Here is a 16,065-nt window from a genome sequence, read left to right as displayed (position 1 = left end):
GTCGGATAAGATGGTTTGTAATTGACATTTGTTTGTCTGCACATATTTTTTTGAAGCATTAGAGAAATGTAGATCTCATGGGATGTCAGTTTTGGCAGGAGGGTATTGGCACATGGTAGAGCTCCACTGATCCAAAACAAAAATCTGTATCTAGTATTATGTATATAATGTAACAGAATTACCTGATGAAACTTCGTGGTTTTTGACTTGGTAAAAAGGAGTGTTTATTACAACGTGTTTTACAAAACCGAGAAATGAAATAAAATCATAACTGATTAATGAGCTGCATGGAAATACTTCCTCAGTGCCACCCGCATTTCTCTGGCCCTGATCCTGGAAACACTTCATCACATGTGCAGTTTTATGCATAGATACTATGTGAAAAATACAGCATACTTTTCCCATACTCACTTCTGTCTTTTAGGGATCCAAAAAGGAAGATAATTAAGATACTTGATTTCACTGTTCAGTTTTCATTTGTATGAGGGCAAAAAATATAAACTGCTTTATGTTGATTAGATTGCTGGAACTTGATTACTGAATGATGATACTAAAATTTTTAGATGCTTTAACTTTGCACTGCTGTACCATAATGTGCATAGGTTTCTACTTAGAGTAACCTTATGTCTGGATTATTATTGCTTACAAAATTAGTCACGACAATGTGTGAAGGTGCTATGCTAATGTGGTGGGGTACAGCAGGCTTGTTCTCTGTGTTACCAAACATAACACCTGGTTGTCTTCAAAGTGCAACAATGCATATGTAATTGGGAAGACTATCTAGATTAAATCTTGAGTAAATGTATTTTAAAGGAGTACATTTCAGTTTGTCTAGAGGCTTTGGAGGGAGATCACTTTAAGAGCTAGCATGTTCCAGCTGTGAACTTCGACGGTCTTTCCTCTAATTTCTGCTTTTTTTTTTTTTTTTTTTTTTTTTAGTCGGGTTTGATAAGGACACGGAAGATAGAGTTCCTTATATCTCCGTTACCTCAGCAGCTAGCACAGGAGCACAACTACACATCACCTGCTGGACACCATCCTCATGTATTATATAAACGAACAGCAGAAGAGAAGGTGCACCGGTACACAGTAGAGTCCAATCCCAAATACTTTTCTCTTGGTCATCACAGAACTCACACTTCCCACAAGTATCATGCTCAAGTGAATGGTTACCACCCTGGAAGGTTTCAAAAGCAACATTTTTGTGGACGTCGCAAGAAATGTATGTAAGGAAACTTTCTCTCCTTGTTTGAGATAGTGCCTCTTAGAGACTGTATGGTGATACTTAGGTGCAGTTCATAGTCACCTATGTGATGGAGACATAATAATTAAGGATAGTATGGCTATAAAGGGAAATAGATATGGGAAATATGATTCTTTAAATTGATGTCATCGTTTGTTTTTTTTTTATTAAGCCATCAGATCACTGTTTAGTTCTCATTTACTTTACCTACTATAAAAGATCCCTTATCTGATTTTTTTGACATCACCATAGTTTTTGATAAGCCTTTCTGTTTTAAATCACTGCTTTTGCATAGTTAGGGTTGCCAAGTCCTTAAACTGTTCTCTGTTCTCTGTTAGTCTGGGGAAATAGAATTAATTAGGCTTGAAGGTGGAGGAGAAGCCTTCCAAATCACTACTTTCTGAGAGGACAGAGAATAAATCTTTCAGAGCTCACCATCTGATAATGAAAGTTTCAGCAACTGAGATTTTCAAAAAGAACCTCCCACGTAAATTGTTTAAATAAAATTTTGGAGCCACCTCCTAAAAAACATATTGGAGCATAGTATCCTGCCAAGATCTATTCTGACTCCTTCATTTGGCCTTCAAATTTCTGAACATTTTAGAGCCCCCTTGGACCCTATATCTGTACTTACAGTCTTCAGTTGATTCTCTTTGCAAACTGATCTGCTTCTAAGTTGAGTTGCTTAAGGAGGGTCTCCAGGATTGCACACAGTATTGAAAATATTGTCAGTCTAGTTACATTCTTCCAACTTGCTTGTGTTGTGAGAAAATGAGCAGGTTCCTTTTCCAATAGGCATGTAGGGAAGACAGAGAAAAACAAATAGAAAGGAAGGAACGAGAAAGGAGGTAGTGGAAAAGATGGCTGAGGCTGAGGCCTATCTGAAGCCAGATAACTGCTTTTTAAAAAGTGACTGCTTCTTCAAAAATCCTTGTCCTCACTGATTTGAAAGCTAGACCTCAAATGCCAGATGCAGAAGTCTGTGATTCCAACCGTAAATATTTGCATTCTGATGCAGGTCAAAGCTACCTCATTACATACTCCCTCCCGCTCCTGTCTGTTTTTCCTGATGCCTGCTTCAAAGCAAACAAAATGGTGCTAAGTTAGCTATTCTGCTCTGCAGTATTTAATTTTATTTACATTGTCCACTGTGGTCTTATTCCTTATTTGCTGTACCCCCCATGACTGCTTGTCCAAATTCAGAATTATTCATGTGTTTAGTTTTTACATAATGCTGGTCCCTGTAATAAATTAACACATTTTGGTTATTGCATTTTCAAAACCTCCTGGGATTTGAAAAGATATTATCATTATTCCTGTCTTAGAAGCAGGACTCCAGAGACACAGGAGATGTCAAAAATAACCATTGCTGCTGGATACTAAATCAATAAGCTGAGTTTTCCTTTAACATACTTATCAGAATATATACTCCTGTAATTGTGTATGTTTATTGGTATGTTTAGTGATTCCACTTAGAGCCATGAGATTTTAGCTGGATTTTTGAGCTGGGTTCCTGATAAATGAAGAACATACAGTTAGCATCCAGCTGTGCTGAGTTTAGTGTAAGTGATTTATCCATCATCACTTAGGAACTTGGTGTCAGAGGCACTGTTAAAATCCAATTAAACAAGATTTCCTTTAATTATCTTAACCATGCAACTCTTTCTTTTCACATCCTGCATTTTTTCACCTCATGCTATACATACCTGCAACCTTCTGAAAGGGAGGAGGAGTTAAAAAAAAAACACAACCTAGTTCTACACCCAGTCTTAGCTAATATATCAAACAAACCTCTCTTGTGTTCACCAAATACAATGGAATCCTGCAAATATAATCACATGTGATCATTTAGTTGAGTAGGGGCAAATAAGGGATGCAGAAGAAAATGTTATTTATTTATTTATTTATTTATTTGTTGTTGTTGTTTTGATTTTTTTTTCTTGGTCTTGTTCTGAGATCTGGAATCATATTAATTTGAAATTTTTAGCAACATCCAGTCCAGCCACCTCAGACAGAAAACTTTAGATTGAATAAATAAAGGTGTAAGAATTGAGTATGCAGTGGTACAGAAGACAGTCCTCTGCTATTAACACTGCCTATAGTCAAGTTAATTTATCCTAACTTAAGAATGAATCCAAGTTTTCTGAACAGAAAAAGGGATGAGCATGCTGCCACTTCTAAGATCATAAATGTAGTTTGTCCATCTCATCGTCATTTGAAATTTCCTATGTTGTCAGTCGGTAAGCACTAGAGAAGTCGGTTAATCTTTCAAACTCTGCCTCACAATCTTAATATTTTTAGATCATGAGAATTCACTGGACTGTAGTCATTAAATCATGCTTGAAACATATTGCTGCATAGGTTTTATAAGTAGCAGTGAAGATAATCCAAGAACAAAACTCCACTGCTTGAGGATCAGTCTACAGGACATGTAAATATAAGCACCATTTTTTATGAGTCAAGTGCCTTGAAGTTATATTGCTTTCAAAACATGGAAACTGATGTGCCCTGAACTGAGTGCTTTACTTTTGGGTGAGGCAGGTCTTCATGTTTTGACGTGCTTCCAGAAGAGGAGTTCTCTGAACTTGTAAAGGATAATTTTTTATAATGAGTGGTGTTTTCAAATCTTACTAATACAGTCACTTGCAATGTTAAATAGAGTTCAGCGTGACTTAATTCTTGAAAGCAGATTTCTGTTGTCCATTCTGTGGTATTCCTGATTTCCCAGCTTGAGATGCTCTGTCATTGGACTAACTTTCTGATGAGGCACAGGCAAGATTTTTTGAATTACCTGAGGCTCCTTCACTTGCCTCATGTTACATCCCATGTCAAACAAACAAACAAACAAACTGTACTGTTATCCAAATAGTTAGCATGGCCTTAAAAAGTAGCCTTTGAGTTAATTCTTAGTGCCAAAGCAGCGTAGCTTTAGGTGAAAGAATCAATGAGCAATTGGAGAGTTATAGGATGTAGAATATAGATTTCCTTTCCCGTTTCGGTCTCTGAAGAAATGGATTGGAAACCATGCCATGACTTTGACATTGACCAAGCTATACAAGCACAGAGGGAAAAAGTGCACCCCAACATTAGTGTGTGCAGGCTGGATGCGCATATCCTGTTGTCAAGCCTTGATTGCTGTTTCCTGACATTTACCTATGCTAAATAAATACATTCCCAGCAGGAGCAATGTCAGTTGCAAATTTGCCACTGAATAGAACTTAATTGTGGTGTGTCTCCTTTCTGGACACTTATGGTATATCTCCTTTCTGGTGGTGGACGTCTGTTGTGGAAAGGATTTTTTTTCATCAACTGCTATGTAAGTAGCATATGCCAAACACTTCTAGATGTTATCAAAAGGACAGGACATATGTAGGTATTCTGTTAAAAATTCGTTTTTTTTTTTTTTTTCCCCCAGATGCTACCAATTTATTAGATTAATTCTTTATTTTGAACTGCTTACAGAATACATTTTTTTTCTCCTATTTCCATCTCCCCCTATAGCCATCCTACCCTGAAGAATTAATCTTTTTTTTTTGTTTCATAAATATACAAGAACTTCCTACTCATAAGTATTAAATCATATGCTGTAAAAACAATATGGCTCTAAACCTGTGTTACTTCCGTATCTGATGAAACTGATCATGGGTGATCTGAATCCTTCCCCAAACTGAGTTTTATTTCCTTTTTAGATGCACCTAAGCCACCCACAGAAGAGACATACATTCGCTCAGATGAATATGGGACTTCTGCTAGGTTCAAAAGGTCATCTGCTAAAATTCAGAAAAATGGAAGTCTAAATGTTGAAACCCTTGTTGTGGCAGATAAAAAAATGTTAGAGAAACACGGCAAGGAAAATGTAACAACATACATTTTAACAGTTATGAATATGGTAAGATCTGATGTCATTGAAGTATGTTTTCCCTGTGAAATATTGTTATGTCAGAGTATCTTTCATTAGACAAATGGTGATACCAGAAAGGGCAGGCACAACATAGACAAGCTCTTCTTCAAGTCTCATACAATGTGTTACTTAGGCCAAAAAACTATTTATAATGATTTTTTTTTTGGATTATCACAGCTCTGACAACACTACTGTAGGGTAAAAAAAATATAAATGTTTGGAGAATATTTACAAATGTTAAATTTTAAAATATATCTTGTATAGTACAAAGAAATCATGTATGCTGAAACTGAAACTTAGTTTCACAAGTCTTAATCTGTTTAGTCTGATGTCACTCCTTGAAACAAAAAATTGAGAAAGCAAATTTATTTTGAGAAAAATAATATAACTAGAAATACATTTTCCTTTGTGGCCTTGTTCTCCTTTAATTTTTTCTTCAAAACTTGAACTTTAACACTGATTACACTTGATCTACGAGAACAAGGACAGAACAAAGCCCACTGAAATCAAGTTTTCAAGTGTTTTGAATAAGTGGAGTGGTTTGGGGCATAATTCTGGGTTAAGCTCTTTTGGATTAATCCTAAAAGATATATAATTCCATTAACTTGTATTGAAAAATGAAGGTGGATGTGATAACTCAATACATATGTCTATTTAAAAAATATTTTTTAATACATGTAGATAATATTTCATTTTCAATAATCACTACAGGTTTCCAGTTTGTTTAAAGATGGAACAATTGGAAGTGACATAAACATCATTGTTGTGAGTCTTCTTCTTTTGGAACAAGAGCCTGTAAGTTGTATCAGGATTTTCATGGTGTGTACTTCATTTGATACTGTTCACAGGGAACACTGGATATTCCTCTGTTATGTACATGAACTTTCATTAGAAGTCTTTGTCATTCTTATGACATAAAGTGTGAGAAGAAGATTGAAATCACAAAAAGCTCAAAAATTCTTTTCTAGATGTCACTGCTTTTCCTTTTTTCTTTTGATACTAAAACCTTCATTTTCATATAAATGTTCTTTAGAAACTTTGAAATGCATCCAATAAGATAAAACTTAACAGTTTCCAACATTTTCTTGGAGAAGGCTGGAATGAGAAATCTACTTGTAGGTTTTGAAGTAGGCTCTCCAGTGGGATGAACAGAAGAGAGAAAGAGACAAAAGTTCCAAACCATAGACAGCATGTAACAGAAGGTCGGAATGGAGCTGATTCTTTTGGCAATGGTCCTGAAAGAAAAGAAGAAAAAATCTTTCCTGATGAGAAAAACTTTTGATGGGTTAATTTACTTGCATAATATTTTTCCTTCACCAAAATCTCCAAAAATTTTAATCACAAGGTTAAAAATATTTTGGTATTCAGTTTTATCAGGAATCAAATCCCTATTTATTGTATTTCAACTGCTGACTTTGAAAATATCTGTGTCTGGTGAATGCTTCAGTTTTATTCTATAATTCTAATAGATTAATTCATCAACTGAATTGGTCATCACAAATAGTAAATACAGGATTGCATAAGTTCACATAGAAAAAATGCAAACAAAAATAATTCTCTTTTCCCTAACCAACTCTTCTTCCTTCAAGCACCTTTCTCAAGTTTTGATGAAAGCACCTTCTTTCTGTGTCTGTGAAATACCTACAGGGTGGATTACTGATTAACCACCATGCAGACCAGTCACTGAACAGCTTTTGTCAATGGCAATCTGCTCTGGTTGGGAAGAATGGAAAGCGCCATGACCATGCCATCTTGCTTACGGGTTTTGATATCTGCTCTTGGAAAAACGAGCCTTGTGATACTTTAGGTATGATAAGAAAACACATTCTGAGAAACTCGTGGATGCAGCATCTTGATTCACAGAGTCTGAAATGTTTTCAAATAACAAAGGCCAATTTTGTATATAATGTTAAACTTCTTGAACAGGAAAGATCTGTATTATTATTACATATATTTCTTTGAGTTACCTAGAAGAAAAAGAATATTTCCAGTATTATTGTCCCAGCAGAAGTGGACAGATAAGCTCTCTGAAAACATCCTTCTGGATTGTCACCTCTTCAAGGAATATTTGAGATTTTGAAATAATTCTGAGCCACTCTGATTTATTTTATTTTATTTTATTTTATTTTATTTTATTTTATTTTATTTTATTTTATTTTATTTTATTTTATTTTATTTTACTTTATTTTAAAGAATAATCTGTACCAGTAAAGTGCATTTTGGAGGTTTAGGTTTGATTTGCATTAACTTCTTATACGGGAGTCCCTTTATTGTCAGATAAAAGTCTGCTTTAATTCTTAGATGATAAAACTGATGAAGTAGATAGCCATCTTGCATCTTCATGCAACACAATAGGAGTGGCTTATTAGGAACAGTGTAGATGATGTATGTACTTAGCATTCTGTAGAAGAACAACCTCTTCTACCATTTCCTTCTTTCAGGATTTGCACCTATCAGTGGTATGTGCAGCAAATATCGTAGTTGCACCATTAATGAAGATACAGGCCTTGGACTGGCTTTTACAATTGCTCATGAATCTGGACACAAGTAAGTTATTTTTCATGAGTCTTACCTACTCCTTCTATAAATAAACGTGTAAGTGAATGGAAACACAGCATCAATTAATATAAATCAGCTAGCCATGGATCACAGAGAGCAATTATTAGAATATAGACAGCATCTATAGACACCCATGGAGCTTGTATTGTATTTTTATTTTTTGATGTATTGGTTATGAACAACCTGTGTGGCAGTTTTAGTTTTTCTGTAGATATATCCATTGGATTTCCATTTGATTTCTATGGTAATAAGAGTGTCATTTTCCTAACTTCTATCTCTCAAGCACAATTGGTAGTCTTCTGTGGAGCTTCAGCTATTCTCTGAATTGTTGAATTAAGATCTAAAGAAGACAAATAGCTTTTACTGTCCCATTTTCTCCAGATACCTTTTAATTCCTTTTCACAACTTTTTACATGTTTTTGACTTTCACTTCCAACATAACTCAGGTTGGATTCTAACTAACCACTGGTGGTATAGAAGTATATCTTCTCAATGTGGAACAAACCTGAAATCAAGGCTTAGAGAAAACACTGACATAGGATCATTATTCTGTACAGCAACATTTGTGCGTGTAATATCCTTCAAAAGCAGTGCTACTATATTCTGCTGTTTGCTCAAGGCATGAATCCTTCTGATTCTGCATGACTGAATCAGGACTATTTAATTTTCATTGTACAGATATGCTCTACAGTATATACTATGACCTAATGTCTACATGAGTGACCCTTTCACAGGTCTGAGGGGAAACAAGGAATTAAAGAATAATCCAGCTACTGGTGAAGCCCATGGGAACTGAGCCAATGCTTTCAGTGGGACCAAATATGTAAAATGTATATAGCTTCATCCTCCTGGCACACTAATGCAGTTTCACTGAGCTCAGTAGACTTTTAATGCCCTTCGATCAGTATGAGGGAGAGAATCAGGCTCAAAGCTTATTTTTCAAGAATTATCTCCTTTAGTAGTTTAATCTCCTTCTTGTTTGTTTTATTCACTTTAAGAGATTATACTTGGAACCTCTTAAATACTTTTTTTGGTTGGTTGTTTTTTTTTTTCTCTTTTTTCACCACTGCCATTGATTCTTATATTATGGAGCGTTTTGGTATATTTCCATACTCCTGTCTAATGAAATGCATCTTATCTGCTAGAAAACAGCTGCTTCAGGTACAAACTCTTATTATCTGTTCATATTCATGTCCTTGAGACTACCTAATATGAAGTGTAAAACGATAGAACTTGGTCTCTGTGATACAGAGATTTGTGGAAGAAAAATGTTCTCAGAATTATTGTCTGGCAATCCTAACAATAAGCATGCAGCATGCGGCTTTGGAAACGGTACATGATTCATTATGTCAAGGTGTAAGGTAATTTAGTGCAATTTTGAAAATTTAGGATCTCATCTATTGATCATCAGTGTTTATATAACAGGTTAAGAAGTGCTTTCAGACTGTGCTCTGGTCCTGGAGAAAAAATGGTTCCCTGTGGCAATTATTGAAGGTTCTTATCTGACAGGATGATGCATACAGGACGTTTCCTGAAGTTTTCTTATTCCGCTCATTAAATGTCCGTTGTGTGTCTTTGAAAGTCAAGTGTCATTTCAGAGAGTTCTCTCCTGACTGTACCAACTCAGAATTTTTAGGAGAAACTTCAATTCAAATGTAGGATTGTTACCGCTAACCACTTAAGTAAAATAAATGGAGTGATTTGACTGTTTTGCATTGATCTCATATTAATATGGATGCAGATAAATACAAAGTCTTGCTGTATGAAAAACTGTGACCATACTATAGGTGCTGAGGTCCACTGTGAATATATTAATCCAAGTATTTCCTATTAAGAGGGTATTGTATAGTGTATAGATCACACTGTCATCCACTGAGTAGCTTCAATTGTTATACACTTTTTATGGTTTTATTTAAGTAGTTTGTGTTTTTACCTGAAAGCTTAACATTTCCTTTGGGAGTTCAGAGCCCATTGAGTGAGCGGATGTTAAAACTGTGGATCCGTTGGCTGTAATGCATGTGAACAAAATTAGTATTTTATAAAGGGTTATAACATGTTTGCTCAGTTGGCATTTTTTTTTGTCCATTTATAGAATGAGACATATATTTTAGAAAGTTTGGATCCTCAACTGGTGGCAACGCATGCAACTCTGATGAGCCTGCAATGATTTAAAATAGTAGAGGATCGTGCCCAGTAAATTAGATATTCCCTGCATGTGCACACATTGCATTCATAAAGTCACCAATGTACTACAATGTAGAAGTAACAGATTTTGAAATTTCTATTCCAAACACATTGAAATCCACAGATGTCCTGTACAGTGAGTAAATATAAAGCAGTGAAATAAAGTCTGAAAATTAAATTTATTATAACCATACGCTCCACATCATTTATCATTTTCAGTGTGGCTTTTATTATTGCTTATTATTGCTTATAAACAAGAGAGATGAGAGAGCACATTGAGGAAAAATCAATCTGGGGTAATCTCTCTGCTGCAATTATCCACACAACTCATTAGTCATTTTTTTGTTTGTTTGTTTAGCCTTTTTTTTTTTTTTCCTTATAAGGTACTTTGCATTTTGGAGACATGAAAATAGGGCACCTGGAGTATAAATCTGATTTTGGCATTGATTGGCCCCATTTGACAAAGGCTGCAAAAACATATACCTATAGCTGTGACTTGAATTTTTCAGAATATTTCTCTTTCACCATGATTTTGCAGGAAATTCATCATCTGTTTATCTGCAGAGCAGACTTACTATAGACAGTATAATATTCCTCCCCACCTCCACCCGCCCCCATTGTCCCTAGTAGTTCCTTCCAAGACACAGTTGACTCCAAGTAAAATCAGTTCTTGGCTTGTTATAGGATGTCCAACAAGGTGGACATAGAAAGCTATAAAGTGGATGTTAGATAGAATTTTTCACTGGCAATTCATGATACAACAAATAGGCACAATTTCATGAAAAAAAGACTAATGGTTGAACTGTAAAACTTCTGAAACAGTCTGTAACTCTGGTAATTAGATGGCAATGCCATGTCATCAGCTCACATTGCAGAGCTCCTGTCCATCACCATCTTTCTTGAAAAATGACTGTTTTTCTAATCATACAAGTACATGATGACAGTAAAGTCTGAATGCTATTAACTGGAACTAGTTTTATCCTAATAGTCATTTGAATGGTGGTTTATGCATATGTGTTCATCCTTTTGTGGAATTCAAACACAGAGGTGTTGACTGTAATGTGTTTCTTCTGCCACAAATTGTGTCTTGCTTCTGATTAATGTAATTTTTCACTCTCATGTATGATTCTTTTTCAGCTTTGGTATGATTCATGATGGAGAAGGAAATCCTTGCAGAAAAGCTGAGGGCAATATTATGTCTCCTACACTTACGGGAAACAATGGTGTGTTTTCTTGGTCTGTATGCAGCAGGCAGTATCTCAACAAATTTCTCAGGTAGGTCAGATGTTAATCTGGACCAGTGTCAGGGAATGCATCTTACTAACTGGCCTTGAACACTTGAACAGACATAAAAATTACATAGGTGTGAAATTTACCTCTTTTAAAATGTGCTCAAACCAGTACACTATTTGAGCCTGCACACTTGGACATCTGAGGTGTATCGGTGGTATGGTATAGAATCATAGAGCCATGGAATCATAAAATGGCTTGGGTTGGAAGGGTCTTTAAAGACCATCTAGTTCCAACCCCCTGCCATGGGCAGAGATGCTGCTCACTAGATCAGGTTGCCCAGGGCCTCATCCAACCTGGTCTTGAACACCTCCAGGTATGGGCCATCCACAACTTCTCTGTGCAATATAAGTGTCTTTTTCCTGCCTCATTTCAAAACAACAAATTTCACCCTCCATGAATATCCAATAATAATGGCTGGCATATCATTCTTTCCCAGGCATTCCTGTCAGGTTCAGTAGAGAATTAGCAGGAAGTGAACACAGAGGGCCGACATAGTAGTGCCGAAGTCATTACAAAATGTAAATTAACATTAATTGCCTTTCTCCCTAGAGTTTCTCTCTTGATCTAGCTCATGGCATGAGTAAGAACATTTTAAGTTTTTCATACACTGCTTCTGGTGAAAAAAAATATTAAAAAGAGAAAGATGCCAGTTACTTCTCCAGGGTGTTGGTACTACTCAGTGATGCTTTTAAAGGAGCTGTATTTTTCTGAGCTTAATGTCATCAGAATTGCAGTCCTTTCTTGCCAAATTTTCCTTTTATTTGTTGTACATGGGTAGAGTATGTATCATTATGTAAAAATGTGTAAGTGGTACTAAGACCCAGATCCAGTAAGGGCATTGTAGATGTTAATTCTCTGAAGTAAGAATCGAATTCCTACATATTTCAGTTTCTTGGTTTCAAATTATTATCTTAGAGCAATGGATAGGAAAGGTGACAGAGTTTTGGTGACTTTGTGTGCTCCAATGATGCAGCATATTCAGATTACACAAGCAAATTTCAAATTGAAAAAAAAACTCATAAGCCCTCCAGCATGCAGTATGGTCCAACAGACTTACACTTGGAAGATATATCTAGCATAGGGTTACCTTCCATACACATTGCTTCTCAAGCACACATAAAGGAAAAAAAAAGCAGACCATAGTGTACCTTTGGTCTTAAGCTAGACCCAGCCAACCCAAAGCAGACAAGCCGCAGAAGGCTTCTGTTTGTTGATCCACTTGAAGTGAATGCTGAAATGAGACAGTGTCCATGTCGACTCTTGATTCCTGATTTTTGGAATCTATTTAAGGGAAAGAAGCAGACCAGATTACCTTGATCTTTTTACATGCAAATAAAGGGAGCAAAATACTTTGGTATCATTTTTTTCCTGTCACAACAGTCCCAAAGCCTGGAAATTCATGCTTCCTTAAAAGTTTGCAGGTCAGGCTACCAACAAGATGTCAAGATCTTTTGGCTCCTGCAAGCATATATTCTTATTTCAGTACATGACTATAAAGCTAATTAAAAGTACTGTATACCATACTATATGTTTTTGCTGTTCTGTAGCAAATTAAAATGTTGTGATTTAAAGACCTTAGTCATAATCACTATACATTCTCATTATAGTACAGCTCAAGCTGCCTGTCTGATTGATGAGCCGAAGCAAACAGGACAGTATAAATACCCTGACAAACTGCCTGGGCAGATCTATGATGCAGATACCCAGTGCAAATGGCAATTTGGAATGAAAGCGAAAGTATGCAACCTCAGCTTTGTTAAGGTACCTATTGATATCCTTGTGGAAAGTTAAAATTATATTAGGGAACTGCAGCATTCTATAAGTAGAAGTAACACTGTTCTCCAGAGCCTGGGGCTATTTCTCTACTTTATCTTGCTTGGCAATTTGCTTTGAAGGCACTGGCCTCCTTTGAGGAATATCACCATTCCTGAGGTGTTTCGGAAGGAAGTTTGTCCTTTCTGTGAGTCAGAAAGTGTGCAGTTGGATACATTAGACCCCTGAGCCCTTGCCTACTATGCTTATGGACATTAGCAGGCAATAGAGCTTTGATCAAAACTTTCATAAGGGATGAGGGTGGTAAAAGGACTAAGCTTCTCGTGTTTTGTTTTACTCCTATGCATTGATGTGGAAGCCTGGAAAGGATCTATATAGTCATTTAAGAACAATAAAAATGGATCTTCTGACTCTGTGATGAAGGATTAATTTAGATTAACCCTTTATTATAGTGACTATTACAGTCCTTGCTGGCCTCCTCAGAGAAGACATTTTGTCAAATAATCCAGAGTGGTCATTCTGAAAAGTGTTGTCATTTCTTTTACTCCCATTATTATTCTGGAATTTTTTGATTTATTTTATATTCACCATATTTATCAGTTGATGCAAGCAGTGTTTCTTCAACAGCTACAAAGAGGTGAGAGTGAACTGCATTGGGAAGAGACTGTTTCCAGCCACCTCCCATGTTTTAGAAAATCTGTTCAGCTTTATTGTCCCTGCAGACTTGTTTTAATTTTAGCCTTTAACATTTTAACACAATTTTTGTTAGTATAGTCTCACACTCAAAATAGTAAAAAATATGTATATAGTGAAATGGTCCATAAACAAGAAGGCAATATACAGCATATGGCTGTGCTATGAATCTTAAACTCTGGATATTCTAAATGCAGAAATTTTTGTCTATATGGCTTATATGGTAGCAAAGGCATATATCATTTGTTACTTTTTCTAAACACCATGACATAATAGGAATTATGAGTTCTATGATAAGTACTTTTTTCTTTCTCTTTTCAGGATATATGCAAATCTCTCTGGTGTCACAAAGTAGGTCACAGATGTGAGACTAAGTTCATGCCAGCAGCAGAGGGAACAGCTTGTGGTATAAGTATGGTAAGTTCTTTTAAATAGGATGTCATTCTATCTTGGTTTTAGATTGCATTGGGTTAAATACTAGCTCCCCTCAAAACCAGCTTTATCCAGACCACCCCAGGTTTTGTATCATGGACTTGCCTATTGCTCTGTAGAAGATTGCACTGCGATACATAGTCAGGACTTGTCCTCACAGTAGTGTCTATTTGATTGTAGGTAGTGATGCCTCTCCTGTCGAGCTATAGAATAAGATACATCTAGCAAATCTAAATCAGCAAAAAAAATAATAATCCATTGATTATAACATCTATAATTACACAAAATATTTTATTTTGCTGTAATGTTTGTTTCAATAGAATATTGTTTTGATTTTCAAGTTACTGACAAATGTTCTGTTTCGCTTTTTCTCTTTGTATATTTCATAAATGAATGATAAAAGGAGAGAAATTTTAGCAGAATTTTAGCAGGCTATTTTTAAATTACATGGGAGATTTTGAGGTTCTGACAAACCAAGACCATCAAATAACATGTTTTCTGGGGGAAGATAACCCAAAAAGATACTCTCCAAAAGAACAGTTTTGAAAATTTGTGCATCAGAGATCGTGAATCAGAGCTTGGACAAATTTAAGGCCACTATTTATCTATACCATCATGTTGACCAATCTCCTCCTTCAGAGTCCTTGTTGTACTGTGAACTATATCATTGAGTTCAATGGGTGACCTTAGATTTCTTAGGGTAAAGCGCTAGAGCTTTTAAATGTCCATTCTTTTTTTCTTTTCTTTTGCACCTACTAGGTACCACTAACTCTGATGGGATATTTTTTGGCATTCTTTTGGCAGTGGTGTCGAAGAGGACAGTGTGTCAAATATGGTGATCATGGACCCAAGCCTGTAAATGGTGAATGGTCTGCCTGGTCTGAGTGGTCACAGTGCACTCGGACTTGTGGAGGTGGGATCACATATCAAGAAAGACACTGCAACAATCCAAAGTAAGACATAGATATGAAAAAGGTATTATTTTTATGCTATTTATGTTATTAAAACAAAACAAATGGGGTCCATTTCTGTAGGGAAACGATATGTGTGAAATGCTTCTTAGACCATTCTTTCACGTCCATTATGACCAGTCAGTATCTAAAGAACAGAAATATGTTCTGTCCACTAGAAGAAAGTAGTGGCTGTCCAAAGACTGCTAGAACACTGTAACATCTATCCACTCTGAATTTTTGAATTTATTTTGTAACACTGCAGTTTATCTAACACCTGCTGCAGTAAAGAAATGCCACACAGACATAATCACACCTAATAATTTAACTGTAATTTAAGACTTCTGATGAGATCATACTGTCCAGAATAATAAACCAAAGACATTTAAAGCCAGTATCAAAATGGTTCTAGATTTATGACTTTGTATGTCTGTCATATTCTTGTATTCTTTTATGTTTCACAAGTCAGAATAAAGTTGCTGAACTATGGTATTGTATGCTAACTCATAAGACATTTCTAGCATGTTCCTCTAGTGAACATCTTATCGCTGTACATGCTACTATTCCTTCCAATACTATTTCATAGTAGAAGTAAAATGTTATCAGGTCAGAATCTTTTCTAACTTAGTAGAAACAAATGATGTCACTGTTTTATTTCATACAAAACTTTAACAGGCATATACACACGTATTCTTCATTGCACACAATAAAAACAGCACTTAAACTGCAGTAATAAATAATAGAGAAAATATGACACAGTTTATACGAGGCTGTAAAGAAGCCTCACACCTATTGCACAGTGCTCCAGTAGTAATATCCATGCTTCATATACTATGTTATAGGAAAACTCAAGTTAGTTAAAATAGTCTTTATTATCCTTCATCAGTCAATCTTTGCAGATCCATAGCAGGGCATTCTCAACCTTTTCTGTTGTTTCTCTGTGGTTTTTGATAACAAAATTGCTTGGATAGTTTCATTTTTTAATGAAAAATCGTTAGCATGAGAGTAGAGATTCTCAATTATGTGTCATATATATA

General features: G+C 35.7%; 1 protein-coding gene across 3 annotated transcripts in view; it reads left to right on the top strand.

Moving 5' to 3' along the window:
- The window catches only part of ADAMTS18 (ADAM metallopeptidase with thrombospondin type 1 motif 18), an 81,615-nt gene that overhangs the window by 30,181 nt on the left and 35,369 nt on the right, over positions 1–16,065 (top strand). For all 3 annotated transcript variants that reach the window (XM_082770330.1, XM_082770329.1, XM_082770331.1), the window contains 9 exons: positions 940–1,222; positions 4,933–5,132; positions 5,856–5,939; positions 6,792–6,951; positions 7,586–7,691; positions 11,025–11,162; positions 12,788–12,941; positions 13,968–14,063; positions 14,883–15,031. In XM_082770330.1, the coding sequence (XP_082626456.1) occupies positions 940–1,222; positions 4,933–5,132; positions 5,856–5,939; positions 6,792–6,951; positions 7,586–7,691; positions 11,025–11,162; positions 12,788–12,941; positions 13,968–14,063; positions 14,883–15,031 (1,370 nt within the window). The remainder of the gene's footprint in view (positions 1–939; positions 1,223–4,932; positions 5,133–5,855; positions 5,940–6,791; positions 6,952–7,585; positions 7,692–11,024; positions 11,163–12,787; positions 12,942–13,967; positions 14,064–14,882; positions 15,032–16,065) is intronic.

The sequence above is a fragment of the Aythya marila genome, assembly GCF_965140915.1.
Source record: "Aythya marila genome assembly, chromosome: 12".
Lineage (NCBI taxonomy): Eukaryota > Metazoa > Chordata > Aves > Anseriformes > Anatidae > Aythya > Aythya marila.
This window is presented reverse-complemented; position numbering and strand designations above follow the sequence as displayed.